Genomic DNA, 25210 nt, shown 5'->3' with positions numbered 1-25210 from the left:
TCTCTTCGCTTCGAGCGTGGTGCCAGCCAGAAAAGCTTCATCATCCAAGGTCTAAACCTCTGCTGACCGCGACCGCGACCGTGATAATGTCGGGTCAGTTGCGATACATTCAAAGGCTCGCGGGAGCTTCAGTTCTTATCATTGGTGGCTCGTCCGGTAATCTTGTTCCATGTCGATCCGTCGATGCCGCATTTCTTCACCACGTCTCCAGGTGACTGACCACGCGTTCTTGGGTACAGGCGTTGGGTTTGGTGTGGCCGAAGCCAGTATCGAGCATGGCATGACCGTGCACATCTCGTCCTCGCATCCATCAAGGATTGCGACCAAAGTCGATCAGTTGAAGAGATCCTATCCTGCGGCCCGTGTGAGTGGGCACGTGTGCGATCTCGGCACAATCGACACATTGGAGGTCAATGTGAAGAGACTGTTCGACTCGGTGGGCAACGTCGACCATATCGTCTACACCGCCGGTGATGCGCTTGCAGGAGTTGACATCAGGCAGCTCGATGTGGCAACCATCACGAAGCTGGGCACCGTCAGATTCTACGCGCCTTTGCTCGTGGCCAAATACGCCCTTCAACACCTCACCCCGACGCCTTCCAGCAGCATCACACTGACCACCGGGGCCGTGGCGGAGCGACCAATCCCACATTGGTCTGCTCTCAGTGCGTTTGCGGCGGGTCTACATGGCATGGTGCGAGGTCTCGCCTTCGACCTGAAGCCCATCAGAGTCAACTTGGTCTCCCTGGGGGCTGTTGACACGGAGTTCTGGAAAATGCCCGCCGAAGACAAACAAAAGATCTTCAGGGTGAGAGAAGCGCAGTCGTTGACGGGCAAGATTGGGCGAGTCGAGGACGTAGCGCAGAGCTACGTCTACCTCATGACGGACCAGAACATCACGGGCACTGTCGTTAGTACTGACAGCGGTATGCTTTTGCTATAGACTTCCAATTTCGAGATCATGTTGTGTGGCAGCGGCATGGACGCTCAAAAATCGTGACCGTCTTCTGAAACCCTTTCGCCGCCCGAAGAGTAATCCGATCCTTTGGTGCTGCCAGCTGTTCTTTGTACAAGCCACATGAGCCATTGTTTCCTCGTTCACGAGCCCGACAGTGGGAAAACCTGATCAGTAAAAGGTAGGGTGCACATGATGGGGGGTGAACTTGATTCGGCACCCGGTCATGACCGGTCATCAGACCATGGGAATCGGTCGAGCCAGCAGGACAACCGAACACCTTTCACCCAACTCGCTGCCGGGGTTGCTATCTTGTGCCGACGGACGCCCTCCTACCTACCTCTCTCCTGACGGGTGTGCCATCTCCGGCCGACCAACACTAGGCGATGGTTTGAAAAGGATCATCAGAGCGAGAAGGCTCGCGTTGCTCAAAATGACTCCTCTGGAAGCATGTCCAAAGACTTTGTTCCTAGTGAACCTGATCTCTTTGTTGTGCAAACCTGGAAACTCCGCGCCTCGCAGATGATCCAAAGGTCGATGACAGACAATTGCCATGACCAAATTTGACGAGTACAAAGATCGTTACACCTACTACCATCTTGAACGGACGGAAGATGGTATCCTTACCATCCGATTCCACACGCAAGGCAAAGACATCATTTGGGGTCCCAAGCCCGACGAGGAATTGGGCAAACTCTACGCGGATGTGGCCAACGATGTCGACAACAAGGTCGTCATTCTCACCGGAAGTGGGAGTACCTTCATCCACTACGAAGACCTCGCATCGGAAGCAAACTTCTTGCCCGCGTCAGAATGGGGAACACATTATCACCCCTTTGTCTTGCGTCTCCCGCACAACCACATCGACATTGACTGTCCCATGATTGCCGCGGTCAATGGTCCGGCAACCGTGCATGCCGAACAGGCACTCCTCTGTGACATTGTGCTGGCGTCCGAGACCGCGGCCTTTGGCGATCAGCCCCATTTTCCCAATGGCTTGGTGCCGGGCGATGGTGTCCAGGTGGTTTGGCCCATGTTGATCGGCATGAACCGCGCCCGCTACCTGATGTACACCGGTCAAATCCTCGATGCCCGAGAGGCCAAAGACTGGGGCTTGGTCAACGAGGTCCTCCCGCCAGCGGAGCTCCTTCCACGAGCACACGAGTTGGCTCGCCAGCTGTTGCAGGTGCCGGAGCTCACGCGACGCCTGACCCGCCGTACGTTCGGCGCCGTCATCAAGGAGCAATTGAACACCGCACTCCCTTACGGCGCGGCGTTGGAAGGTCTCGCCGCCGCTCATTACTGGCCGCAGACGTACAAGCACGCGAGACTCCCTCCTAGCGCTCAATTGCCTGACTGAAGATGGGATAGTTAGGGTTGCAACAACGGGGCAGATGTTGTGGAATAACTCTTGGGAAATGTCATCTATGTAGAATCGTTTCCTCTCGCTTCTCAAGCGTTGAGTCGTTGTCTATAGGAATTATAGATAGTTGCAATAGTATGCAGATCTCCAGTCAGTCAGTCTCTACCGTGTGGCGTAGGTCCTGATAGGAGGTTTTCCAAAGGACTACCGGTAGCCGGCTGTCAGCATCCATTTCGCAGCCGGTGCCTTTCTCGTTTCCTTTCCTCTTCTCAGACCGATGAGAAGTACTTTCTAGACCCTTTAGATAGGAGCACGCCTATAGCTGCCATCTACTTGGTTGGTAGCATTCCTTGCACGATTATACTCAATCAGTATCTTACGGCCCTCTCTTACACGGGGACCCGGGGACTCAAACCGATTACCTCTATGTACATTGGACCTCCGCTGTAGAGAGTTGGCCCCCGTTTTCACCGTCGGGATAGTTTGTTGCTACGCCTCGGGTGCTAAAATGCTTGCGGCCAAGGCGCTGTTGCTTCCTCCAGCCTTACAGTCTTTCCAAGTCCGCCTGACCTCTCATAAAGGTATGAATAGGGGTCCGCGGACCACGAACGGACCACAGACGGACCAAATTCATCCTTGGGGTCATTCTCTCTGGTCTAACTCGGTGTTCGGCTGGGGGTCATCCGATTCGCCCATTCACCTGTCAATCATCCCCTGACAAATGAGAACTCCATCGGCGCCGAGGATTTCCAAGACTCCGAGATTTTCTAATGCTCTAATCATGTTCCAGAGAGCTACAGGGCATGTCAAAGGAACACTGGAGCCTCAGGATCTAGAATCAGTGTATGGACATGCACCTGACGAGAGAATTCACCCAATGGACTGTCATCGTTGGACTTGCCACCATGCCGCCATTCAGTCCTGTACAATGCTCGATCTGATCTGCAGCGCAATTTGTAGAACAGCGGGCAACAAGGTTTTGGAACTGCTCTTCTCTACCTCGTAAACACTGTGGCCCAGCTGATAATACGACGGCGCTGTCTCCCAAATAGCCTGAAGCGGGGGAAAGCACGTATCGTGCGCATTTTCATGTACCCGCTAGCAGGGAATTTATGGGCTGGAAGCATTTCTCGTTCCCTGGACGGCGGAATCTGCCTATGGCTGCTGGATTCGTCAAAGTGTTAATGTCTGCCCTTCTAAACCTCGGCTTCAACGACGACCTCTTCCAAAAGACGATTCACCTCTTTTGGCCCATGAGACAGACAGACTCGTAGCAACATTTGGATCATGCATCCACCAAAAATCCCTGTCGCTTGTGTGGCTTGTCGCGAGAAGAAAATACGTTGTAAGTTCGAGCTTTCTGCTTCCGTCAGAGGGAAAAGCTGCTCACCAGGCTCGTGGCAAACAGGCCGTGGAGGCTTTCCTTGTGAAAAATGCGTCGTAAGTCAACCTCCGATCCAGATATGCAGCCAGTTGATTCTTCCTTGACCCAGAGTCTCAGACAACAATGCTTCGTCCTCCCCGCTCGCCGTCCGAAAAGACAAGCCGACAATGACCGCACGGCCATGCTGGAAAGTCGAATGGCGCGCATGGAGACTCTAATACAGTCCCGGCAAGACTCTGCATCATCCAATGCTGGGGTGCATCTGGGACCCGATGCAGCGTCTGTTGCCCGAACCAATTCACCAGCAGCCTTGTCGTCGATTGGGGCGCTGGACGGACCGCCGGAAGGGGATAAAAATATTTCGACCGATGCAACTTATGCTCAACGGGTGGCCATCCATCCCTGGCAGGTGAGCGAAAGCTCCATCGTTCCTTTCCACCATTCCTACCCCTGCCGTGAAGGCGGGAACCACAATCATCAGACTCAGGGTTCTGATTTTGAACTCGTCCCGGCTCCCCAGAGTCCGACCACACTCCTGCTTTCCGAGTCTCATTCAAACTGGTCCATAGACCAACCGGCTGTTCAGGACTCGGTGAATGTTCAGGAACAGATTGCCATCGCTCCACATGAGGTAGGTTACGAAATCAATCATCCGACTTTGCGTCGTGTGCAACTGATCTAACAAAAACAGTTCAACTGGGAACATATGGGTCAGCTCCGGTGCCTTTGTTTTCGGCCTTTTGCCAGGATCCTGACTGATTTTGCAGGCCCGAGTTCCTGGATCACCATTTGCTCTCTGCCAGGATTGAAATGGGTTGCAGAACGATCAGGGACCAATGCGCTTGCCGAGTACGCAAAGGACCTTACGTTGAGTTGGTCTCAACGTCTGAAATTCGCCGGGCTTCAACATCGAGACAAGTCGCCAGAACCCGACGCTCAGACAGCGTGGCTGTATACCAAGGGTTTCTACCGTTCCTCTCTCGCGTTGTTGTGTGCCTGGGCCTAACCTTTGCAGCTTATTTCGAAGACTCTCTCGAGGCCCTCTATGGTGTCGTATACCGTCCCGAGTTCGAAGCGCGGCTCCAAGACCACTTGAACTACCGTGGCATGAATTGCCCTACGTGGCATGCTTTGAGGAATGTCGTGTATGCCACTGGCTGCAGGACGTATCTGGCCAAGCAGAAATCGTGCAACTGGTCCGATGCACAACGACAGTCCTGGGGGTATTTCGAGAACGCCCTTTCCGTCTACGTTGACTTGCTTTACGCCCCCACCGGACTTACTGCTGTTCGCGCTCTGGCGGCAATGGTGGGTCGTGTTATCTGCAGAAAAAGCGTGTACCATCTTCACATCTGACCACTGGTGATATTCAGAATCTTCATGTTGAAGGTGCCGGAAACGCGGCTCTCGAGTCGGTCATGTGTGCCAGCGCCGTACGATTGGCGCAAACCAAAGGTCTACACCGGGAACCACCGAGTCATTGGGGACTCTCGCAGGACGAGGCCCTTCATCGCAAGTGGCTGTGGTGGGCGATTTACATACACGAAAGACAAGTCACTCACCGTTCCGGTCGTCCATCCGTGCGTCCCTCAGGAACCCAGCCCCCTTTTGTGACGGACCGTGCACTGATATAGCACACAATGCTAGACGATTGATGAAGACAACATCAGCTGTCAGATTCCAACGACTGTTGTCGCTGACAGTACGATCGATCTCTCGTTCATGACGGCGATGGTGCATCATGCTCGCATCTCAGCACAAATCTGCCGACAGCTTCTTTCCGTTTCCGGCTTTCGACAATCTCCGCGAGTCATTATGGAACGAATGGCCGTGCTAGGCCAGCAATTGGAAACCTGGAAGACCTCCCTTCCTGATCACTTGAAACCTGCCGCCATTGATCCCTCTGCTTTTCGCTCGGTGCGAGACATGAATCGCACCCTGTGTGTACACTTTGCCTACTATGGCAGCGTCACAGCAATACATACAATCTTCTTTTATCCATGGATCTCGTATGCTTGCGGCATTGATCCTCGAAATTTGGCGCATACCCAACAGATTGTGGAGAGCACAAAGGTGGTGGCAGAAGCTGCAAGGGATATTATCCAAGCAATTAGAGTCATCAGCACCGACGCTACTTCGCCACAGTGGTAAGAGATGAAGCTCCCATTCTTGTCAGGCTCGATCATGCTGACCCTCTCGGTTCTGGAGGCTGGTATTCTACTTTCCCATGGTCGGCTTGATTAACTTGTTTATATATATTCTCAAATATCCCAACATTGTCTCGGCTGCTGTCGATGTGTCAATCTTGGATATTGCGGTCGGACACTTTGGACATCTGGAAGTGGTCACTGCATTGGAGCTCAGTTACCCGTTTGCCCGAGAAGTTTCCCGAATCGCATACAACACGGTGAGGTACAGCAGAGAGAGTAAGTCTGGCCCTGCGAGACCTGGGACGCCACCACCAGCAGCAGCAGCAGCAGGCCCGACAAGTACGGCTTCCAACAATGCCATGATTCATGAAATGGTATGTGCTAGTCCTCCATTGCCCACGTTGATATTTACTCTTACTGAGATCAAAAGATCAATTACGCCGGGGAACCTTTGCTCGAGCTGAACAACTTTGACGTCTTTGAAATGGACGATCTTCCAGGAGAAGGAGACATGATATATTTCCAGGCCTGAACTATCGGGACCTACGCCACACGGTAGGGGCCAACTGATTGGAGATCTGCATGCTGTTGCAACTATCTGTAGTTCCTATACATAACGACTCAACGCCTGAGAAACGAGAGGAAACGATTCCCACCCGAATCCCACTGCTCGACATCGTTGAATAGTTAAAGGCCACTTAGCTAGCAAAGCTAACATGGAGATCTACCTTATATCTTCTTCCCTTGGCGCTAACAATAATGATCGAGAAGCTGCCCGGAAATTGGAGCTCTTCAAATCGTAAAACACCAAGAATAGGGAACTAAAGGGCCAAGTCATGGAAGCTTTCATTGCGCCAGGGCAATAGTCACGCTCCACAGAGCACTATGTCCTCGGGGAGCGCGAAGTTGAGCTAAGCCCGAGCTCAGAAAGACACAGCCACAGCTCAACATTGCTTACCAGGCAGTCAGGGCTCGGGTTAAATGGCGGGTTGCTTGGGTCGCGAAACAGAAATGGTTTTTGGAGAGGGTCAAGATTCGTCGCTGAGTATTGCGGGATTCCAGTTGTGAGCGCGTTGGCAAGACAAATTGGACACTGGACACCGGGAGTTGTTGAAGCCAACCCCTGTAACGGCCGGAAGCACTGGAGGATCGATCTCGACGCCCATTGCCGCCTTTTGCCATGTCGAGCTCGTGGTCCTCGATGCTTCTACATCCGTAGGTCTCACCGAACCATCCACGATCATGACCGTTGTTGCGGGACCTTCGAAAACTCCGACCCTCCGCTAGCCAAATCTTGTTAAAATGTGAGTGACAGACCAAGCCAAAAAGGGCCTCCTCAAAGGCCCTAGGTCAACCCTAGGAGACCAAACGACCCTTCTAGACTGACTCTGTAGTTAGGCAGGTCATGTCGTCACGACAGACGGATGGAGGTGTCTAAGGCAGCAGCCCTTTGGCTAAAACGAATGGGGGGACATAGCTGGGTCCTTATTGCCGAGGGCGTACCTTAAAGGGAATCCCTAAGGCCCAACTAGGTTCTACAAATAGGCATGAGGGCAGCGGCCCTTCCAGCTCGCCTACACTCGACAAAGTAAGGCTCCCTCCCCCGGCGCTCCCCCTTAATCTACGGCAGCCCCCCTCGATGCTCCCGTGCTCAGCCGGCTAGCAAAAATTCACGGGATGGGGTGTTATGTAGCCATGTCACCGATTATTTTGTTTTGTTCAATCTTCATGGCAGAAGACAGCGAGGCTGGCTGGCTGAGGCTTCAGCTGGGCAATCCGTAGCATTTAAAGGCGAGACCTTTCATGGCGTAGCTGAATTCCGGATGGACTTAGCATTGATTTGTACACACTTGTGCCGTGTGATATGCATTGCAGTGCGCCATGCATTGGCTTCGACCTGCTGACAGCCAGCCACGATGCATATATAGTTCAGGCTCTGAGTCTGGCCAAATTGAAGAACGCCCGCTGCAAACCTCCAGCCAGAGGACGTTGCATTCGGCAGGTCAAACCTTTTGAGACGCGACCACTATGAGAGACAAGGCTATTACTTCACAAGCACCCTCAAGCCCTTTGAACCCTTCCTTGGCTGCGGATTGAAGAAGTCGTGCGCGACATCAATGTCCTCTCTGGTCGTCTGGTATATCTCCATGTTGAATCGGCGAAAGATGGCCGCCAGGGTGAGATAGATCTCTGCCTCGGCGAGATGTCGCCCCAGACAGCCCCGTGTGCCCTTGCTAAAGTTGACCAAGTATTTCTCCAGCCGATCTCGCGAGCCCGGGTTCAGCCATCGTTCCGGTTTGAACACCTTGGGCTCGGGAAAGTACTTTTCGTTCTCGTGTATGAACATGGCCGTCATGCTCACCGGTGTGCCTGCTGGGATCACATAGTTGTGGTAGATTAGCGGTTCGTTGGGCGAGACGCGCTGGAGACGGTGAGCCACGCCATAGGAGATCCTGTAGCCCTCGAATATCACTGCGGTGAGATAGGGAAGCCTTTCGAGTTTCTGCCACGAGGGCAATTTTCCGTCGGGCATGGCCTCGTTCAGCTCGGTTTTCAGCTTCTCGACAATATCAGGGTTTGCCAGGATATGGTAACACGTCGTATTCAGGTAATGGCTCGTTGTCACTATACCTGCTCCAACAACGGACTGGCCCTCTTCTACGAGGTGCTGGAGCGTCTTCTCCTCCGGAGGCAGCTCGGTTGTATGAATGAGCTCGTGGAAGATGGTAGGATGACTTTGGTTCTTGTTGGCCGCGTCTTTATCCGCCATAATCTGCAAAACTTGCTGTGTTAAGCTCTATAGATGAACCTCATTAGTACTTGTCCCTCTCCCAGCTGGAGGAAGCGAAGGTTTGTACGAACAATCTGGAAGTTGATCATGCGCATAATGTGCGGGTTCAGCTTTTCAATAAGCCACAACGGTAGTAGACCCATGACAGACAGCATCCACGGGAATTGCTTGTTGACATGACTCTGCACGGAAAGTGAATCGACTGCTTGAACCCATACGGGTGCAAAATCTGGCTCGTCAAGGCAGTTGTAGCAATTGGAAAATGAATAGTCAGTGATGATGTCCATCGTCAACCCGGCAAAGGCAAAGCGGAGATTGACAGGCTCCTGCGTCCGTTGGAAGCCAGTCAACCGCGTACAAAGCTTCTCGACGAGTGACTTGATTGTAGGTTCAAGTTGAGTCACGGCTTTCTTGGAGAAGAAGGGATTCAAAGGTGCACGTCGCATCCGATGCAAACTGTACGGCACGCTACTAAAGTGAGATGACGAATTCCCAAACATGGATGCGGACCAGGCCCATTTGTCACGCGGCTTTGTTGGACCCGTATAGATTTCATCATAGTATTCAGGGTCGTCAATGTGAATCTCGTATGGATTGATCCGTATTATCGGGCCTTGGATGGGGGGTGTTAGCCGATGCGATGAATTCCCCCCAAAGGACGGCGTTGGCCAACTGACCATATTTCTTGTGCAATTCACGTATCTTGAACGTGTATTGCCCTCCTTTGACGACGTCGTAATAGAATTCATACCAGAGCGTCAGCGCGGCGAGCGGAGGCCCGGGAAATTTGGACAGAGGGCTAAGATATAAGCGATAGACAACTAGAAAGACGAGATAGACGACCCAAACGCCAAATGCGATGCCCAGAGCTCGCAACGAAACCAAGAGCAGCCAAGTGAGGGGAGATACGTGTGACATGGTGTAAAATCTGGGTTCAATCCAGGATTCCAAAGGGGAGTCGAAGCTCAAGGTTACTAAGGGAAAAAGTGGTACGGGAGATCACACAAGGTTGAATTTACCTTTGAGTTTGGGAGAAACCTTGGAATATAATGATGTGCGGAGTGGAGGCGCCAGAATCCCATTCCTCTCGTGTCGTTGTTGGTTGGCGTGACTGGACAACGCATGCATGCCGTAGGACGGTGGTGGGGGCGTGGTGGGGGATCGAGAGAAGAGCGAAACCCCTAATTCCAAGCGAAGATGCCCAGGAGCCCTTCTATCGCCATCTAGCAGGACGGGCAGACGGACAGAGATATGGGAAAAATGTACAACTATCTCAGCGGCTTCTGCCCATAGACGACAGAGACTCTCGTATATGCATGGACGCTTCTGTCTTTGAATCCTTGTCGCACCTGTGCCATGAATACTTGCACCTCGTCAAGAGTCCAGCCTAAAACGCGCGTAAAAAGTGCCAATGTCCATCCCTCGAGCCCTTGATTAGCCTCTAAGAGATGCCATCGTCCAATCTCCTTTAGTTTCTTGTCCTTCGCCCACGGTCCAAGTGGCATCTTGTATCGCTTCTCCGTCACATTGATAAGACCCGCCTTTTGGACATAATCCTTCTGGAGGTCGAGGATCCTGAATGTCTTCCCGTTCTTTTCCCCGGCCTCGATGTACAGCGCAGAGGATTTACGGAAGATGTGCCCTTCCGGGATCGAATCGTCGTCTGCAATCCAATCGACGCTGTACTCGACCTGTTCGAACCACCCTCCCGGTTTCAGGTGTGCATACACTTCTTGATAGAAGGTGGGCCAGTCTGCGACCGACCCGAAAAGGCAGCGAACGTGGATATAGTCGAAACGATTCGGAGCAAAACTCCATTCCCCGGTGCAGTCTTCGATCACAAAGCGGCAATTAGGCGCGACCCAGTCGGGTTGAATGGGCGATAGATCTGTCCCGGTTACAATTGCAGAGGGGAATTGGTCGGCGAAGTCGATGGCCCAGATACCGGTGCCGGTGCCCACATCGAGCACTTCCTGAGGGCTGGAGCCGATGGGGGCTTGAAAGAGCTTGTTGTCGAAGAGTAGGAAGAAAATATGGTGTGCGATATCGAGTTGGTCGTTCTGCGCATCATCATTGGGACCCCAGTATGCGCCATCGTTGTATGCGTGATACCGCCGTCCATTTTCAAACCGGTATTTGGTGATGGAAGACGTCAACGAGACAGTCTCACTTGCGCTGTCCAGTTTTTGCTGTCAGCCATCGTCCGCTATTCTTTCAAAGTTCGACCAAGAGCAGATGGAACTCGTACGTGTCTTCGCCGTAGGCTGAGTCCAGCTCCTGTTCCTCTTGCCCTTGATCGGGTTCCTAAGCAGCATCATCAGCTTTCTTACGGAAATGGTCCTTGCCAATCTCCCCTACAGATGGGATGATTGATTCTCCTGCTTCACTCGCCATAGAGAAAGAGTCGTTCACAGTTTCATACCGACAGAGGCGTGGCTGGAGAATATAGTTTGAGTCAATGATGACGAGCATCTTTACACGAGATGCCGGCGGGAAGCTACAATTAATGCTAACGGGCGGACCAAGGGAACTCGTGCGTCCGGAAGTAGGCGAGTTCCTCCCGCTCGCGCTGGTTGCAGGATTGCAATGCCGGGAGTTTATTCTTCGCACCAAGGATTATGACAAAAGTTCCCATTGGCCATAACCGGGGTCTTTCCACTTGGTCGATAGCTCGATAGATAGACAGATCAATCAACAACGTTGGTCCCCACAACAAGTGGCACCAGATTCTCTACTCCGTACTTCCCCCATGCCTGTTGAACGCACAGCAATCAATAGCGACAGATAGACGAATAGCCTCTGGCGAAATTGTGATATGTGCTGCCGTCACTGCATTAGGTCCGTTCCTTTGGCGGCATCCACCTCGCCACGGCTCTTCCGGAAGTCGACTCCGTGTGCCCGCTCAAAACTGCACACAATCGCAAAAGTCCCAATTGTTGTCGCTGACAGAGGGAGCTACGAACTTAGCCACGTGCATGAGAGGCGTGGTCAAGAAGTGGATCTGTTGGGTTGCACTGAGCACGATGAGCACGGTGAGCATGGAGCGCTAACGCACATTTACAGTTATGAGCGCCTCCTCCATCGACCATGAGCTCCGGAAATACGAGGCACTTATGGGAACAAGTTCTGTGAAGAGGTGCTCCCTCCCCAGCATCAATACACATAGATTCCTTGCTTGTGTTCAGGTTCTGTCCCTTGACAAGCCTCCGGAGATAAAAGCAATGCCTTTAAGAAAGAGAGACTCCACCGGCTTGCCATTGAATATCCAAAATCATGCAGTCGGCTCGTCTTATGTAACGTCAGTTGCTCACTCCGTTTGGCGAAAGAATCTATAAGTTTTGGGTATTATTCATGGCGACTACGTTACGGGATTCTTACCAGACGGACAAGAGGTAGTTTGCAGCCTTTTTTTGGGAGCATATCACTGAGCATGCCAACAGGGACGGCTACAATGAGAACACTTTCACCTTTCGAGTTGGGCCGTCGAGGAAATCTTTCGTTGTTCATGCAGATATCGTTTCTCGGCATTCAAGAGTACTGCGCCGACTTATAGAGGGGCCTTTTAAAGAGAGCATTGAGAAAGGTGCGGAGCTTCCGGAAGTCGAACCAGCAACCTTTGGCCATTTTCTTGCATATGCCTACTTCAGGACAAATGGCGCATCAGGCAGCGAGACAACCACAGACACATCATCAGCACAACAAATGTCAACGAGCCGGCTTATCGAGCTCTTGCTTGTGAATAAGCATAAAGCATTCACGTGCAAAGGCTGCAGCAATCCCTCGGAGCTAAAATTCTCTTTGTCCTTTCCACACTGCGACAAATGCAGTCAAGACCAACTCAGGAAAATGACATGGTTGCCTTACTGCATCATGCTTAAGTGCTCGAACAGTGGGGGGTACATGCAGGGTCTTCTCTGCGCAGAATGCTTAAGAGAACTGGATGTGTTCAACTATCGCGATGATTTTACGGCTGACGGAGCAAGCAGAGTGCAGCTCAAACCGACGCAACGGTTGGAAGATCTTGAGAGCTTCCATTTCGACATGCCTTTACGCGTGAAAGAGATCTTGGAAGCTACCGAGGGCTTTATTGCAATGCCGCACCCGCCATCCGCCACCTTGGCCGATACAGCCAGACTCGCAATCTTTGCAGATATCTATGAGATCGAGCCATTGTCGCAAGCGGCATTGATGTCATTGTACCATAAGTTGACTCGAGAGCCACTCGACGGAGACAGCATCGCTACAGTCAGTGAGGTCACCGAGCTCGTGTACAATCACACAACCGGTTCCGACACAGATGGCAATTCCAAAGACAAGCACGTTCTCCGAAGAATGTTATCAGAGTTCATTGCAATCCATCGTGGCAAGTTTACAGCTTCACCAACCTTCATGGAACTCCTCCGCAAGGGAGGGGAATTACCGTGTGATGTATTGTCAGCCACTGTCTAGCCGAGCTTTGCGACCTGGGTGCCATACTCCTTTCCGTTGGCTGAGGTGAGGATTTCCAAGACTTGGAGGGTAGCCTTCGAAAAGTATGGCTCTTCCTATCTATGACTAGTTAAGACTCTGATTTGGTATTCTCTGGAGGACGCATTGTGCGGGCATGGATGAGTGACAGGATTGATTATAGATTGAATATCGTCTGCTGGGTGTGGGCACACGATGAGCGTCCACTGTCAGAAGTTGTACACTTCCTGAAATCAGCTTTCAGATTCATGAGCCCACACTAGCGCGCTCTGCGCGGTGATACCTGAGCCTTGTCACGAGGTAGAACAGGGTTCCTAGAAGCGGGGAGGTCCAGGAGTGGCGTAGGCTCTGGGCACCCGGGTCCAGTCTCAAATATGTCCTGAGCCTATTGTCCCGGAACAAAGAGATCTCTGGGACGTCCCGCCCAGGCTAAAGGGAATCATAGGATATCCGCTGTGGTAGGACGCCTATCCCACCTCCTCTGGCCCATAACTGATGTCCTACGGTATTCTTTCTCCTGTGACTGGAGGGGTCCTGGCCGGCGGGACGGCCCAAGACATACGAGCTAGGAAGCAGTCAATTCTGGGACTGCACTCCTGGCATTTTCAGTAACCCAGGCCTCTCCATGCCCCAGAAATTAGCCTGGACGGCGTACCAATACATAACAGGATCCACAAAGAGGATTCTAGCCGTGCATATGGACTGCGGCTCATGCAGGGAACGCCTGAGGGAAACGACTGCAGCTTTGTTCAGCTGGATCTACCTCTCCCCGTGGTCCTTCACAGACGGCAAAAACGATTGCGTGTCAGCGTATGATTGGCCTTATCAGTGCTTAGAATCAGTGCTTTTGACTCCTCGAAATGATATTTGATCAGGGTTTATTGTCAACGCAGAATCCACAACTTGCACCTCCCAACATCTCAACGACTTGGATAAATTTGTTCATAACACTTCTAGCCTCCCCTTTTGTCGGGGTCCCAGGATAGTTGAGGATGTCGTCCCAGAAACAAAGTTCCAGCAATAGGCCTCATGTGGTCAATATCAGCTCGGTGTCTGGAATACAAAACCTAGTCGATGTGTCAGATCTCCCGACGCTGCCCGTATCCCTATACTTCATTTCGAGGGAATCAAGCTAGGAGCCAACGGAAAGATCTCCAAAATGGTTGTATTCATCCCCCCAAAGTCGACCGTGTATGTCGTTGAGCTTCGGCACCTTGGCCACTTAGCCTTCTGCGTGCCCGGTGGAGATGGACGGACCCTCAAGGCAATTCTGGAGTCGGACGCTATCCCCAAAGCCTTCTTTGACGTACGCAACGCCTCGGCTGCGCTGTTCGCCCAGCACCAAATTACCTTGGGCGGGGTGCATGACGTTCAGTTGATGGAGCTCGCTACACGGCAAGGGGACTTTAACAAGAGATTCGTCGTGGGATGGGACAAGTGCATCGCCAAAGATGGCGGGGGCGAGGCCTTCAACAACACCCTTGACGCGGTATCCATGTCATCATTGCCCCGGTTCAACGCGAGAATCCTACACCTGCCTGTGCTCTGGGCCACGTACCACGCCCGGCCACCGGTGATGGAATGACGTTCTGGGTCTCCATGGTGCGCAAAGCAATCAAACACCGCTTGAGCGATACGCAGCGTTTGTCCTACGGTGAAAAGAACGTCGGAACCGCTTTGAGCCCTTGGTCTGCTGACGAGATTGAGAGGGAGTTGGAGGCTTGGAACGACGACGTTCTTGACCAGGTCTTATGGGGCGAATCCTATGTTAACTACGATTCGTTTAAGGTGTTGTAGATAGGCCCGATGGTCCATGCTGCCAGGGGTCTTTGACCGCGCACTCGTTGACAGTCGAGGCATCAGATCCGGCACCGGATGATGAGGAAATCAAAAAGAATATCTACGTGCACATATATACCCATGCATGCGCACGTGCATCATCCTGCCTGCGCACACATCGCAAGTCTTTTCCCAGCCCCTTCTACACCGGAATCGTCGCTCCCAGGAGTGCAATTTCCCACTTCGCTCTCTCTTTCCCGCATGGGGCAGGTGCATGCAGAGCTGGGATATGTGGGTGGTGCTGGGACCGGACTTGCTGGACTTGCTGGACTGGATACGTTCCAAGTATCATGTAGTACATAGTAAGCACATTAGCTACCTACTGTAGCTCCTGTTTCAATTTTACGAGCGTTGCTTGAGCTAATATTGTGTCCGAGCTAAGAGCAATGAGCTATCTGCATGAGCCATACGAGCTCACATCACCAACTACCTGCCGATGACTCCTAGCCCTAGCCCTATGCCAGCGCCTCGCTCACGCATTGTGTGAGAACCTTGTAGTTCCCTCTGTAGGCACTCTCTCTCAGCTCTCACCTTAGACAGTTTGTTTGACTCATATGATCAGCCCAGTGGCTCGCCCAGTGCATTCTCCAGACGCTGTCCCCATGTCCTGTCGAACAGCCCAAGTCATTTGATTTCAGCTCATACTCAATCTCAACCCACTATCTCGGATCGCTTTGATCAATCTTCACGGATCCAGCATTATGCACCTGGTCTTCTTTCATGCGGTTGGTGTGGTTGAAATGGTCGACACCGATACTCGAAGTGCGTTGACAGTTCCAACAAGCAAGCAATCGGTGTCCCTCTGTCGCGTCCTTGTGTCCCACCCTGACTGTCGCATTTACTTCTCGTGCGTTGGTGGCTTTGCATTTCTGTGCATTCAGTCCTCGCTCGTCTCCAACTTCCCTTCTGTCCTCAAACCGGCCATCAACGCTCTCAGGTCGCTGCTCACCTGCGCAATCCTCTCAGCGTTGACCTCTCCGAAACGCGAGAGAGAACGGAATAGTGCTTCGGCGTCTGTCTCCTCGGGGTCGTGATGCCCTTTGGCTGATGCGTGGACGCCGGCGTGGTCGGACGCGCTGTCGGACTCGGATGTGGTTGAGGACGAAGACAACGCGGAATTGGAGTCTGAATCGTACTCTTCCTCGTCACTCTCTAAGGTCATCGATGCTTTGGCTTTGCCCTTCGACTTGAATATGGACTTTTTGTTCTTCTTCATCCGCTTCCCACTTTCCTTTGCAGTGTCATTGTCGCTCTCGTCGCTGTCCCTGCTCCATTCCTCGTCACTCCCACCCTCCCAACCTTCCTCCTCAGTGTCACGCTCTTCAGCTTCTTCATCAACCGCTGCAACAACATCTTGAAAAGTGAGTGCGCTGGCACTCGGCACTTCATAGACTTCGGTTATCTCAATCCAAGTCTTGACCGTGCGCCTCTCGCCGAGATCATCAGCCTCTCTCTTGACAGAATGTTGGTGACGCACGCTGCCGTAAGTAGTGATCTTACTTACGTGCTCTGAGAGGTCGAGGCGCGATAGCTGAGATCTGATGTGGCGTAGCGTTGGCTTGGATCTCAGTAGGGTGTATTTGGCAGTCGTGGTCGAATCGGAGGATGTGTTTTGCTTGTCCTTTGGCTCTGCAGACAAGGTCTCGTCCACCCCTTCTGCGTCTGCTGCAGCGTGCTTGGCGGGTTGAAGCGTTGGAAACTGCTGTTCCGATATGTCCTGTGGCTTGTCTTCTTCTTTACACTCCTTCTTTGTATTCACAGTGCTCGCCAAATCTGCATTCCCCATTTCTCCGCCTCTCATCTTCAAACGCAGCTCTTCAGATGCAGACCCAGCATCGCTTGCCGCCAGCATACTGTTCGCCCTGCTTCTCATGTCTGAAACTCCGAAGGTTCTCCCCTGGTCTCTGACCCATTTTTCTGCAGTCTCCGCATCCTCGCGACTCGCCAACTCAACAGTATATTCGTTCTTCAACAGTCTCGGTTTCCCACCCCTGGCAACCTTTGCACCCACAAGCCCTTTCTTGATGGCACGGGTTTCTTTTTCGAAGGCTTCTGGGTCCATGGCATGCTGGAGGCGATACTGTTCGACCAGTTGTGGATCAGAGATACGGTGGAGCATCGGCAGAGTCGGCATCGACAGAGCTGCTTCTACTGAGTGTGTCTTGTGGAAAATTGTATCAGGAGGTGTTGGAGGTGGGGGTTTCAGGAAGCGACGTGGAGGGTTGGTGTCTGTAGTGGCCTCAGTTTCTGCTTGAGAGGTTGTTGCTGGTGTGAGGTCGTCTTTGATGGAGGAGATATTTTGATGCCCAGACTCTCCATCAAACTCGAAACCTGTGGCAACTGTGGTACCATTATCAACGTTCTTCGCTTTCTTTGTCTTGACAGGCTTGTCTGATGCGTCTTCTTCGCTTTCATCCCCTTCTTTGCTTTTGGCTTTGCCTTTTGCTTTCTTTGAATCCTCCACGGCCTCACGCCAAAGGTTGATCAGCTCTCGTGCTTCCTTGCTTGCCTCAATCCTCGTGATTGGGCCCCATCTGACCTTCTGCACCGGATCGGTGGCCATAGTGACTGCTGTGCCACCAGGCATGGGGCATTGGACCGACATAACTGGCACATACTCAGGTTGGCGAGATTGGGTGACTGCACGGGCTCCCCAACCATCCTTGCGCATATACACTGGAACTCTCATGCCAGGAAAGACCGCCTTGTGGTATTTGTTGCTGGAAGCTGACTCCAAAGGTTTGGACTTGCCAGAACCACGGCCATTGCCACGTGCTGCAGACTTGTTGGCTGCGGTTGAGTTTCCAACCCGTGTGCGTCTCCAAGTCTTTGTGGATTCGTTACGGCGCTTCGCTTTGTAGATGAGGTTTGAGATGCCATAAGGAGGCAGACTCGTAGGGTTAGCCAAGATTCGGCGCCTTACAGGTGTGCTTGCTACGCCGTGGCCTGCGCCGTTGCCTTGCGGCCAGTCATCTTGCTCACTGTCCGTGCCATATGCCCCACTGCCGCTCGGAATGAAGCTGGAGTGTGTCTCGCCCATCCTTGAGGATGCGCTCGGCAACAAGCGGTTGAACGTTGACAACTGAGGGATACGGCAGTACAAGCGAGCCGCACGTGGATAATGTGTTGCTACCGCGGAGTCTTTGAGGCGCAGTCTTGGAAGAGACCGAAAGTGCGGATCGTCGTCGGTCGATGTGCTTGAGTGATGTCGGGTGAAACGGCCTCTGAGGTCGGCGCCGATGAAGAGGGGTGTGTAGGAACGGTATAACAGGGTCAGGAGGATGACGCGGGATGAGGAAAGAACGGGCCCACGGAAGGCAATGAAAGCAGAGAGCGTCAAAGTCTGGTTTGTGGCGTGGGACTGAAGCTGGGAGTGAAAGTCAAGTGAAGATCAAGACAAACGGCATTCGTGATGGTCGACGAGGACCAACTTCACAAACAACACGGCAATAACAATAACGTGACAGCCGCCAAGCACCACAGGCTGGGATCAACGTACCGGTCACAAGGGAAATGGACTGAAATTCACATACAGCGGGTCGTGGAATGCTTGACAATCAACGTCTTTGATCAAGGCGATGCTGCCTGTGTGTGATACTGGTGGGTATCCCTTACCACCGAGACCATTGTCAGATCAATATGTTTGCCTCTTCTTGGGCATGTACGGCTCCTCGAGGTATTTGATATCCTCGTCGCTGAGCTTAATCTTGCACGCCTCGATTGCCTCGTCCATCCTCTCCTTCTTGTTCAAGCCCACGATCGGGCAGACATCCTTCTTGCTCAGGCACCACGCAATGGCAATCTGAGCCATGGTCTTGCCCATCTTCTTGGCCACCTGCTCGACCCGCCCAATAATCTCTTCGTCCACTTTGTCCTCTCTTGACCGGATCTGGGCCTTGAGGTAGTTGTCGGTCTTTTCACGAAGAGATTCTCGGTCGTTGAAGGGACGTGCCAACGCTCCGCGCGCGACAGGCGACCACGGCACAAGACCGACGCCCGTGTGGTTACAGTAGGGAATCATTTCGTGCTCTTCTTCTCGGTAGAGCAGGTTGTAGTAGTTCTGCATCGAGATGAACTTGTGCCAGCCGTGCTTGTCGGCGACGTTCTGCAGCTCCTGGAACTCCCATGCTGCCATGCTGGAGGCGCCAATGTAGCGGACTTTGCCAGATTCGACAACGTCATTGAGCGCTCTCATGATCTCTTCCCGCGGCACCGACCGGTCTAAGCGGTGAATCTGGAGAACGTCGATGTAGGTCCCCAGCCGCGCGACACTCTTGTCCACGGCGTCGAGAATGTGTTTGCGGCTGAGGCCCTGCTGGTTGAGCATGTCGCCGTCGTTGACCGTGCTGGCACTGATCTGTGTTTCAGGAGAATTGGGAGTCACACCGAAGAAACACTTGCTCAGAATCACGAGGCGTTCTCGGGGGATGTTGTATTTCTTGATGGCCTTGCCAATGATCTGCTCGGATCGACCGTGGCTGTATACGTCGGCCGTGTCCCAGGTTCTGATGCCGACCTTATAGGCATGTTCCAGCAGAGGTAAAGACTCTTCTTCGTTCAGGACCCAACCTTGCCAATCTGGCGTGCCGTAGGACATGGCTCCTCTGGTACGTGCAGTTTAGCACTCCGACATCGTCCAACACGGTTGTCGAGACTTACAGGATGACCTTGGAGACCTTGAGTCCGCTCCTGCCCAGGTATTGATATTCCATCTTTGGCCAGTTGAAATGCTTCTGGCCTGCGGAAACTGAACTAGTGATCTGGCGGGTGGGAGTGAATGATATGTGGTCAAAGTCAGTGACGCCACCACCAGTCTATTGCGGTTTGCCCCTCTTCCATTGCTGGACCTTTGGGAGGCATCTTATATACGTCCATCTTTGACGCGACAGGCACTGAACAAAGCTCCTGTGATTACTAGCTGCTCTGTTGCGAGACACTGACCACGTAGGTAGGTGTTGGTGAAAATGCCACTATCTCCATCAGTCTCCAGCGAGGGCCAAGGCCCAATGCCCGAAACGGGCAAATCAGCAAACAATTTAGGAAGCCTAATCGGATCTAACGACACTGGGCCGGGATTCTTTCTTTATCGCCGAAGTTGCTGGCAGTTGTCGAACAACAAGAATCGAGCTCAGTACGAGGTACTTACATGTAGATACTCGGATGTTCGGTGCATAATATCAACCTGACAGCCGACAATTTCCGCTTCGGCGCGGCCGCGGCGGCCGCAGTAGAGACTTGCATGTCTGTCTGTCTGCCTTCTTGGGGCTCGGGCCGGAACAATAAATATCATGAAAGTCTTCCGATGCCAACATCCTGAACTGGTAGATAGACGCAGCCTTGCGCAAAGGTTCATTCCCACGTGCTATAAGCACGGCAATACTCGGCCTCAACGAGATGGCGGCACGTTCGAAGGTCTGGACATAAGAGCAGTGGGCACAATTTGCCGACGCCGAAGACTACTCTACTCGGTATATTGTCCTATGCCAGGAAGGCCATCATGTTGAGGTGTTGTCACACCAATCCATTCGTACGCGGGATAATGCATGTGTCTTGTAAGAGTCCTTTGATTTCTTAGAAGGGATTCTTTTCTTCCAAAGATAATTGCGAGACAGAAGGCTCTCGTACACGCCTTGCGCCCGGAAATAAGCCCATTGCCGTAAGCTGGCATTTCTTTTGAATCACCCCAAGAATACCTCGCCTGTCGCCACTACCTGCGTGGGTTTATGCAGATCATCATTATCATCATCTTCCAGTGTCGTAAATCATGCCATGTATTCCCTCACAGCGCTAATGCCTCTCCTCTTCTTTGCTCCCCCTTCCAACGCCTTGGCCGCGGTGTCATTGGGCTGGGCATCTCCAAACCCACACCCTCCGTCTCTAGTCTGCGCAATAATTGCTCCAGCACATTTTCCAGTGTTGAATCCACAGCATCCTGAAGCACAGTCTGCATCGCTGAAACATTGACCTGTGATGAACTGCGAGCCGTTGGCTTTGCCCACGTTTTCCGATCCCGGAATGGTGGTATCGATGGGTGGTTCCGAGCCACTGGTTCCTGACCCGGAGGAAGAAGAGCCAGACGTGCTGCTACCGGCTCCAGTACCAGTGCCCGAAGAGGTCGAGGCAGTACTCGCTGGAGCTGGTGCAGAAGTAGCAGCCGAGGTGGGTTGTTCTCCACGAAGGAGTTGTGCGGCGTTGTCATTGGGCTGAGCGTTGCCAAATCCACATCCGCCATCTCGCTCCTGGGCAACAATGGCACCCGCACACAGACCCGTGTTGAAACCGCAACATCCAGAGGCACAGTCTGCGTCACTCGTACAAGGCCCAGTGATGAATTGCGTCCCAGTACCAACGTTGCCGTTGTTACCCGAGGCAGCAGCAGCGGCGGTGGTGGTGGCCGCTGGGGCAGGGGCCGCAGTTGCAGGCGAAGTGGCACCCGCTGCTGCAGCTGACTGGGAGCTGAAGAAGGCTTGGGCTGCGATGTCGTTGGGCTGTGCATCACCGAAGCCACATCCCCCGTCGCGTGTCTGGGCTATGACCGGGCCGGCACACAGGCCGCTGTTGAAGCCACAGCAGCTGGAGGCGCAATCAGCATCGCTCGTGCAGGGACCAGTGATGAATTGTGTGCCTTGGCCGAGGACCAGGAGTGCCACTGTACCGTCTAGTGTCAGCTCGTGTTTCTGTAGTGAGGAAGGAGGGAAAAAGACATACAGTTGAGTACTAAGAATATCAGGGAGGAAGATCTCGAAGGAGTGTTTGTGATCATTTTGAATATAACTTCGCTGAACTGTACCGGCAGTTGATATGGATGGAAGGAATGTAAAATATTGTCACAGAAAGTAGACTGGTAGAACACAGTAAAGAGCACAATGAAGGAGAGACTGAACTTTGTTGATGGATGACAAGAACGAAGTGCTGCGAGGTGCAGGGCGTATTTGAAGGCATCGATCACGCAGACATCAGGGACGCAACCTACCTAAGAACCCCTTTTCCATTAGCAAATGGATTCTCGTCGGTGAGCATCAAAATACCATGAGGCTGGATGAACACTTCACAATCTCCAATGGAGTACTGATGGATAATGCAACCTCAATCCAATCGACAACCAAATCAACGAAGAAGACATCGGCGGTCAAACAGCGACGGGCGAGGCTGAGACGGTGGAGAAGGGGTTCAGCCTCGTCGAGTGTCGCAGCTTGTCGCATCGGCCAAGGGGGCATGCGGGGATCAGCCTGGCGATTGGCTGCTCGTCGCTCATCTGAAGCACCAATCGTAGCACCCTCGGGCCCTGTTTGAAGTCGAGTTTCACTTTGTCCATGAACGATCGTAGTCTTGGAAGAGGGTCCGTATAAGGGGAAGCTGTGGCTGGGAAGGTACGAGGTATTACGGGGTAAATAGTCAGCCGACAAAAGGAGGTGAAGCTGTCATAATCCCTCACGACTGCCCCGACCAGTGCATCTCCTTTTGCACAGCGCGTGGTAAAACAGTCGACGAGTTCGGAGACCGTGGTACACGTCAAGCTGCCTTTTTTGTCAACAATATAGGTGTTTCAAGAAAGACCACGAGGAGGTACCATGATCCCTCGCCAATCGATCGAACAACCCTGCTGTTAGATGAACCGAGTTGATGCGATCAACATGTTTCCGAGGAGACCAGGACAGGCAGACAGACACTGTGCCCGCAGAAGAAGAGTGCCCAAGCTATTTTCCAGGTGGTACAGGTGGTAATAATTGGTGCCTAAATCGCCATTGGCGGGGCTAGTGATGCCTAGATCATCGCCCGCTAGGCGGTGGCCTTGGCATTGGGGGCTCTGGGGGGCAACTGCTCCCTCCCCAAATTTTGTCCTACATCTGATCACATTCCTAGATCTTGGGCGAACAAGAAGCTCGGAACACGCGAACCCAGATCCCAAGCAGCGTCAAATGGCTAAGGGACTGGTGAACAATGTCTCAACAAGCTGGTACCTCACATAACTTTGATACGATTTTTGGTTCCCAGGAGATCAAACCTCTCTAGCGAGCAGCAAGTCGCTCCCACACCCAAGCCGTCAAGTTGCAATGTACACAGGAGTCTAGCCATTGACAAGGTGCCCGACGAAATCTCTCGCAAGACGCTGCAATCAACTCTATATCGCATGAAATTCAGGCCATTCGTGCTCGATTCTCAGCAATTGACTGAAGCTTGAATCCCAACCCACGGACATGTGCACACTGTGCGATAACCTAGCATTCTCGGCGCGTCTTTAGTCCTGTTTCGATCCGCGGACTTGTGCGATCGAGGCTCAACAGTTTGGATAAATGAAGAGTGTATCCTTGCTAGGCAATGACGGTTACCGACACTGTAGACCATCCTCTCGATGACGGATATTATCAGGACCAGCCCCGACGGCTACCAGGAAATCAGGACTGGGTTAGGATGGCGAAGAGTGCTCTCTCCGGCCAGCACCCAAGCCACATTTAGCCTTCCCGTCATTGACATTGGTGATATAGGCCATCCTGATCGAGAACGCCGAAGGTCCGTGGCCCGAGAGATATGCCATGCTGCAGAAAACGTGGGCTTCTTCTATGTTAGCAATCATGGCGTCCCAACCAAGGTCATCGAATCCATCTTCTCAGAATCCAAACGCTTCTTTCAAGAACTGAGTCTGGAGGAGAAAATGGAGTATGACACAGAGAAGCATGAGCACTACTATGGCTACTACCCGATCAATCTTGACCCCAACCTGCCTGCAGGAGCAAGTACGTCCTGCCGCTTCCCCGGAATTGGCATTCCTCACCTTTTATAGAATTGAACGAAGGCATCAACTATGGATACGAACCCTCAATCGACCCCGGAGCTGTTACTTCAGAGAACAACGGCGACAACTGGTGGCCTTCGGAGAAGCGGCTCCCTGGCTACGAGAAGAATGTCAAGGAGTATATGTCTCATGTGCTCGCGTTAAGTCGAGCTCTGCTTCGAATGTTTGCACTTGGCCTCGATCTGGATGAGCGTTCATTCGACCACCTCGCCACTAGACCATACTCAATTCTTAAGATGGCCCACTACCCCGGAGTGCTTTCTGGATCAGAGGGACCGTCATCAATCCGGCCCCACACAGACTACGAGCTCTTGACCATCCTGTTACAGGACGACATTCCTTCCCTTGAGGTCCTGTCCAATACTGGGCGCTGGATTCAGGCGAAACCCATTCCGGGGACATTTGTGGTCAATATTGGAGATTCCATGGCGATGCTTACCAATGGCCTCTTTGTGTCCACCATGCACAGGGTGCTCAACTTCTCGAGGCGAGATCGGTACTCGGTCCCATTCTTCCTAGGGGGTCAGTATTTTACATCAGTCCGCGCCAATGGCTCGTGCTGACTCATTGCAGCAAACCAGGAGGCCGAGTTGAAGGCTCTTGAGCAGTTCGTCACGCCTGATCAGCCGCCAAAGTTCCAGCCCATGACTTCAGGGGAATACGTTCGTCGATCTCTGCAGGCAGTGTATTCGAAACCGAACATAGAGATTGTCCGGGAGACGATCGAGCTGCAGGGATAAGGTTCGCTCGAAACACATACCCATTTAAGCTCTACGGAATGCTCTCCGCTGTACAAGACACTCCTCATCTACTTCTATCAGCTTCCACGCAAGAACTTGCAAGCATGAAAGCGAACTGTGTCGTTGGGTTTCGTGAAAGGCTGACCAGCTGCCTTAAGCCTCTTGAAAACAGCAGTGGCTCAACGCTGGCATCCATATATATTATCATATCATGAAGTAGAGCTTGGAAATGGCATACATCCAAGACGGACACCGCAACACATGTCAGACTCGCAATGACCGGCAGGAGCCAGTGATTTCTCGAGATGCAAATAATGTCCAAGGTAGATCTAGGAACGTGGAATATACAAGGTATTCCTGGCTTAGGTCTGCGTGATCTGACATCGAAGCTGCTGACAACTTCAAGGAGCAGACCCACAACTTCTGTACCTGTTGGTGGCATCCATGCGTCAAGACAGATCCCTACGGCCCTCTCATGAGTCTACCAGGCCTAGATCTTCAAAATAAGTCCACTCTCTACTCTGACTGGTCAACCTCGCGTACCCATGTGGTTATGTATCTGGGAGCTGAACAGCCGAGATGGGATCCTTGTGCTTAAGGCAACCCACTTGTGTAACGCGACTTCCCGGTGCAGGGTGCCTGATACGGCGTACGCGTATGACTCTCACAAGCGAAGTATGTCGCTCTTAAAGCCTCAGATCCTCATCTCTGGGATAATGCAACCCCT

At 52.6% G+C, this 25210-nt stretch overlaps 11 protein-coding genes across 11 annotated transcripts; 6 read left to right on the top strand and 5 right to left on the bottom strand.

The window, feature by feature from the left end:
• Positions 1–169: 169 nt before the first annotated feature.
• On the top strand, positions 170–943 carry Z520_06789 (uncharacterized protein; the record flags this gene model as incomplete). The annotated part of the gene is made up of 1 exon (XM_016777289.1): positions 170–943. The coding sequence occupies one exon, from the start codon at positions 170–172 to the stop codon at positions 941–943; it is 774 nt and encodes a 257-aa protein (XP_016631460.1).
• Positions 944–1508: 565 nt separating this feature from the next.
• On the top strand, positions 1509–2315 carry Z520_06788 (uncharacterized protein; the record flags this gene model as incomplete). The annotated part of the gene is made up of 1 exon (XM_016777288.1): positions 1509–2315. One exon carries the CDS (start codon positions 1509–1511, stop codon positions 2313–2315), a length of 807 nt encoding a protein of 268 aa, XP_016631459.1.
• Positions 2316–3751: 1436 nt separating this feature from the next.
• On the top strand, positions 3752–6384 carry Z520_06787 (uncharacterized protein; the record flags this gene model as incomplete). Its single annotated transcript, XM_016777287.1, has 8 exons — positions 3752–4333; positions 4394–4412; positions 4470–4664; positions 4718–5010; positions 5076–5282; positions 5350–5849; positions 5911–6226; positions 6283–6384. The coding sequence occupies 8 exons, from the start codon at positions 3752–3754 to the stop codon at positions 6382–6384; spliced, it is 2214 nt and encodes a 737-aa protein (XP_016631458.1).
• A 1512-nt stretch (positions 6385–7896) lies between these two features.
• Z520_06786 (uncharacterized protein) lies at positions 7897–9561 on the bottom strand (the record flags this gene model as incomplete). Its single annotated transcript, XM_016777286.1, has 3 exons — positions 7897–8649; positions 8715–9256; positions 9321–9561. The coding sequence occupies 3 exons, from the start codon at positions 9559–9561 to the stop codon at positions 7897–7899; spliced, it is 1536 nt and encodes a 511-aa protein (XP_016631457.1).
• Positions 9562–9911: 350 nt separating this feature from the next.
• On the bottom strand, positions 9912–11037 carry Z520_06785 (uncharacterized protein; the record flags this gene model as incomplete). Its single annotated transcript, XM_016777285.1, has 3 exons — positions 9912–10818; positions 10892–10947; positions 11002–11037. The coding sequence occupies 3 exons, from the start codon at positions 11035–11037 to the stop codon at positions 9912–9914; spliced, it is 999 nt and encodes a 332-aa protein (XP_016631456.1).
• Positions 11038–12513: 1476 nt separating this feature from the next.
• Positions 12514–13092, top strand: Z520_06784 (uncharacterized protein; the record flags this gene model as incomplete). Its single annotated transcript, XM_016777284.1, has 1 exon — positions 12514–13092. One exon carries the CDS (start codon positions 12514–12516, stop codon positions 13090–13092), a length of 579 nt encoding a protein of 192 aa, XP_016631455.1.
• Positions 13093–14269: 1177 nt separating this feature from the next.
• Z520_06783 (uncharacterized protein) lies at positions 14270–14695 on the top strand (the record flags this gene model as incomplete). The annotated part of the gene is made up of 1 exon (XM_016777283.1): positions 14270–14695. The coding sequence occupies one exon, from the start codon at positions 14270–14272 to the stop codon at positions 14693–14695; it is 426 nt and encodes a 141-aa protein (XP_016631454.1).
• A 1131-nt stretch (positions 14696–15826) lies between these two features.
• Positions 15827–17989, bottom strand: Z520_06782 (uncharacterized protein; the record flags this gene model as incomplete). Its single annotated transcript, XM_016777282.1, has 1 exon — positions 15827–17989. One exon carries the CDS (start codon positions 17987–17989, stop codon positions 15827–15829), a length of 2163 nt encoding a protein of 720 aa, XP_016631453.1.
• A 594-nt stretch (positions 17990–18583) lies between these two features.
• On the bottom strand, positions 18584–19661 carry Z520_06781 (uncharacterized protein; the record flags this gene model as incomplete). The annotated part of the gene is made up of 2 exons (XM_016777281.1): positions 18584–19553; positions 19609–19661. The coding sequence occupies 2 exons, from the start codon at positions 19659–19661 to the stop codon at positions 18584–18586; spliced, it is 1023 nt and encodes a 340-aa protein (XP_016631452.1).
• Positions 19662–20711: 1050 nt separating this feature from the next.
• On the bottom strand, positions 20712–21712 carry Z520_06780 (uncharacterized protein; the record flags this gene model as incomplete). Its single annotated transcript, XM_016777280.1, has 2 exons — positions 20712–21598; positions 21658–21712. The coding sequence occupies 2 exons, from the start codon at positions 21710–21712 to the stop codon at positions 20712–20714; spliced, it is 942 nt and encodes a 313-aa protein (XP_016631451.1).
• A 1590-nt stretch (positions 21713–23302) lies between these two features.
• Z520_06779 (uncharacterized protein) lies at positions 23303–24483 on the top strand (the record flags this gene model as incomplete). The annotated part of the gene is made up of 3 exons (XM_016777279.1): positions 23303–23684; positions 23732–24265; positions 24317–24483. 3 exons carry the CDS (start codon positions 23303–23305, stop codon positions 24481–24483), a joined length of 1083 nt encoding a protein of 360 aa, XP_016631450.1.
• Positions 24484–25210: the final 727 nt, after the last annotated feature.

This window comes from Fonsecaea multimorphosa, assembly GCF_000836435.1.
Source record: "Fonsecaea multimorphosa CBS 102226 unplaced genomic scaffold supercont1.13, whole genome shotgun sequence".
NCBI lineage: Eukaryota > Fungi > Ascomycota > Eurotiomycetes > Chaetothyriales > Herpotrichiellaceae > Fonsecaea > Fonsecaea multimorphosa.
Note: the sequence above shows the minus strand (reverse complement) of the source record. Positions and strands in the feature narration are given on the sequence as shown.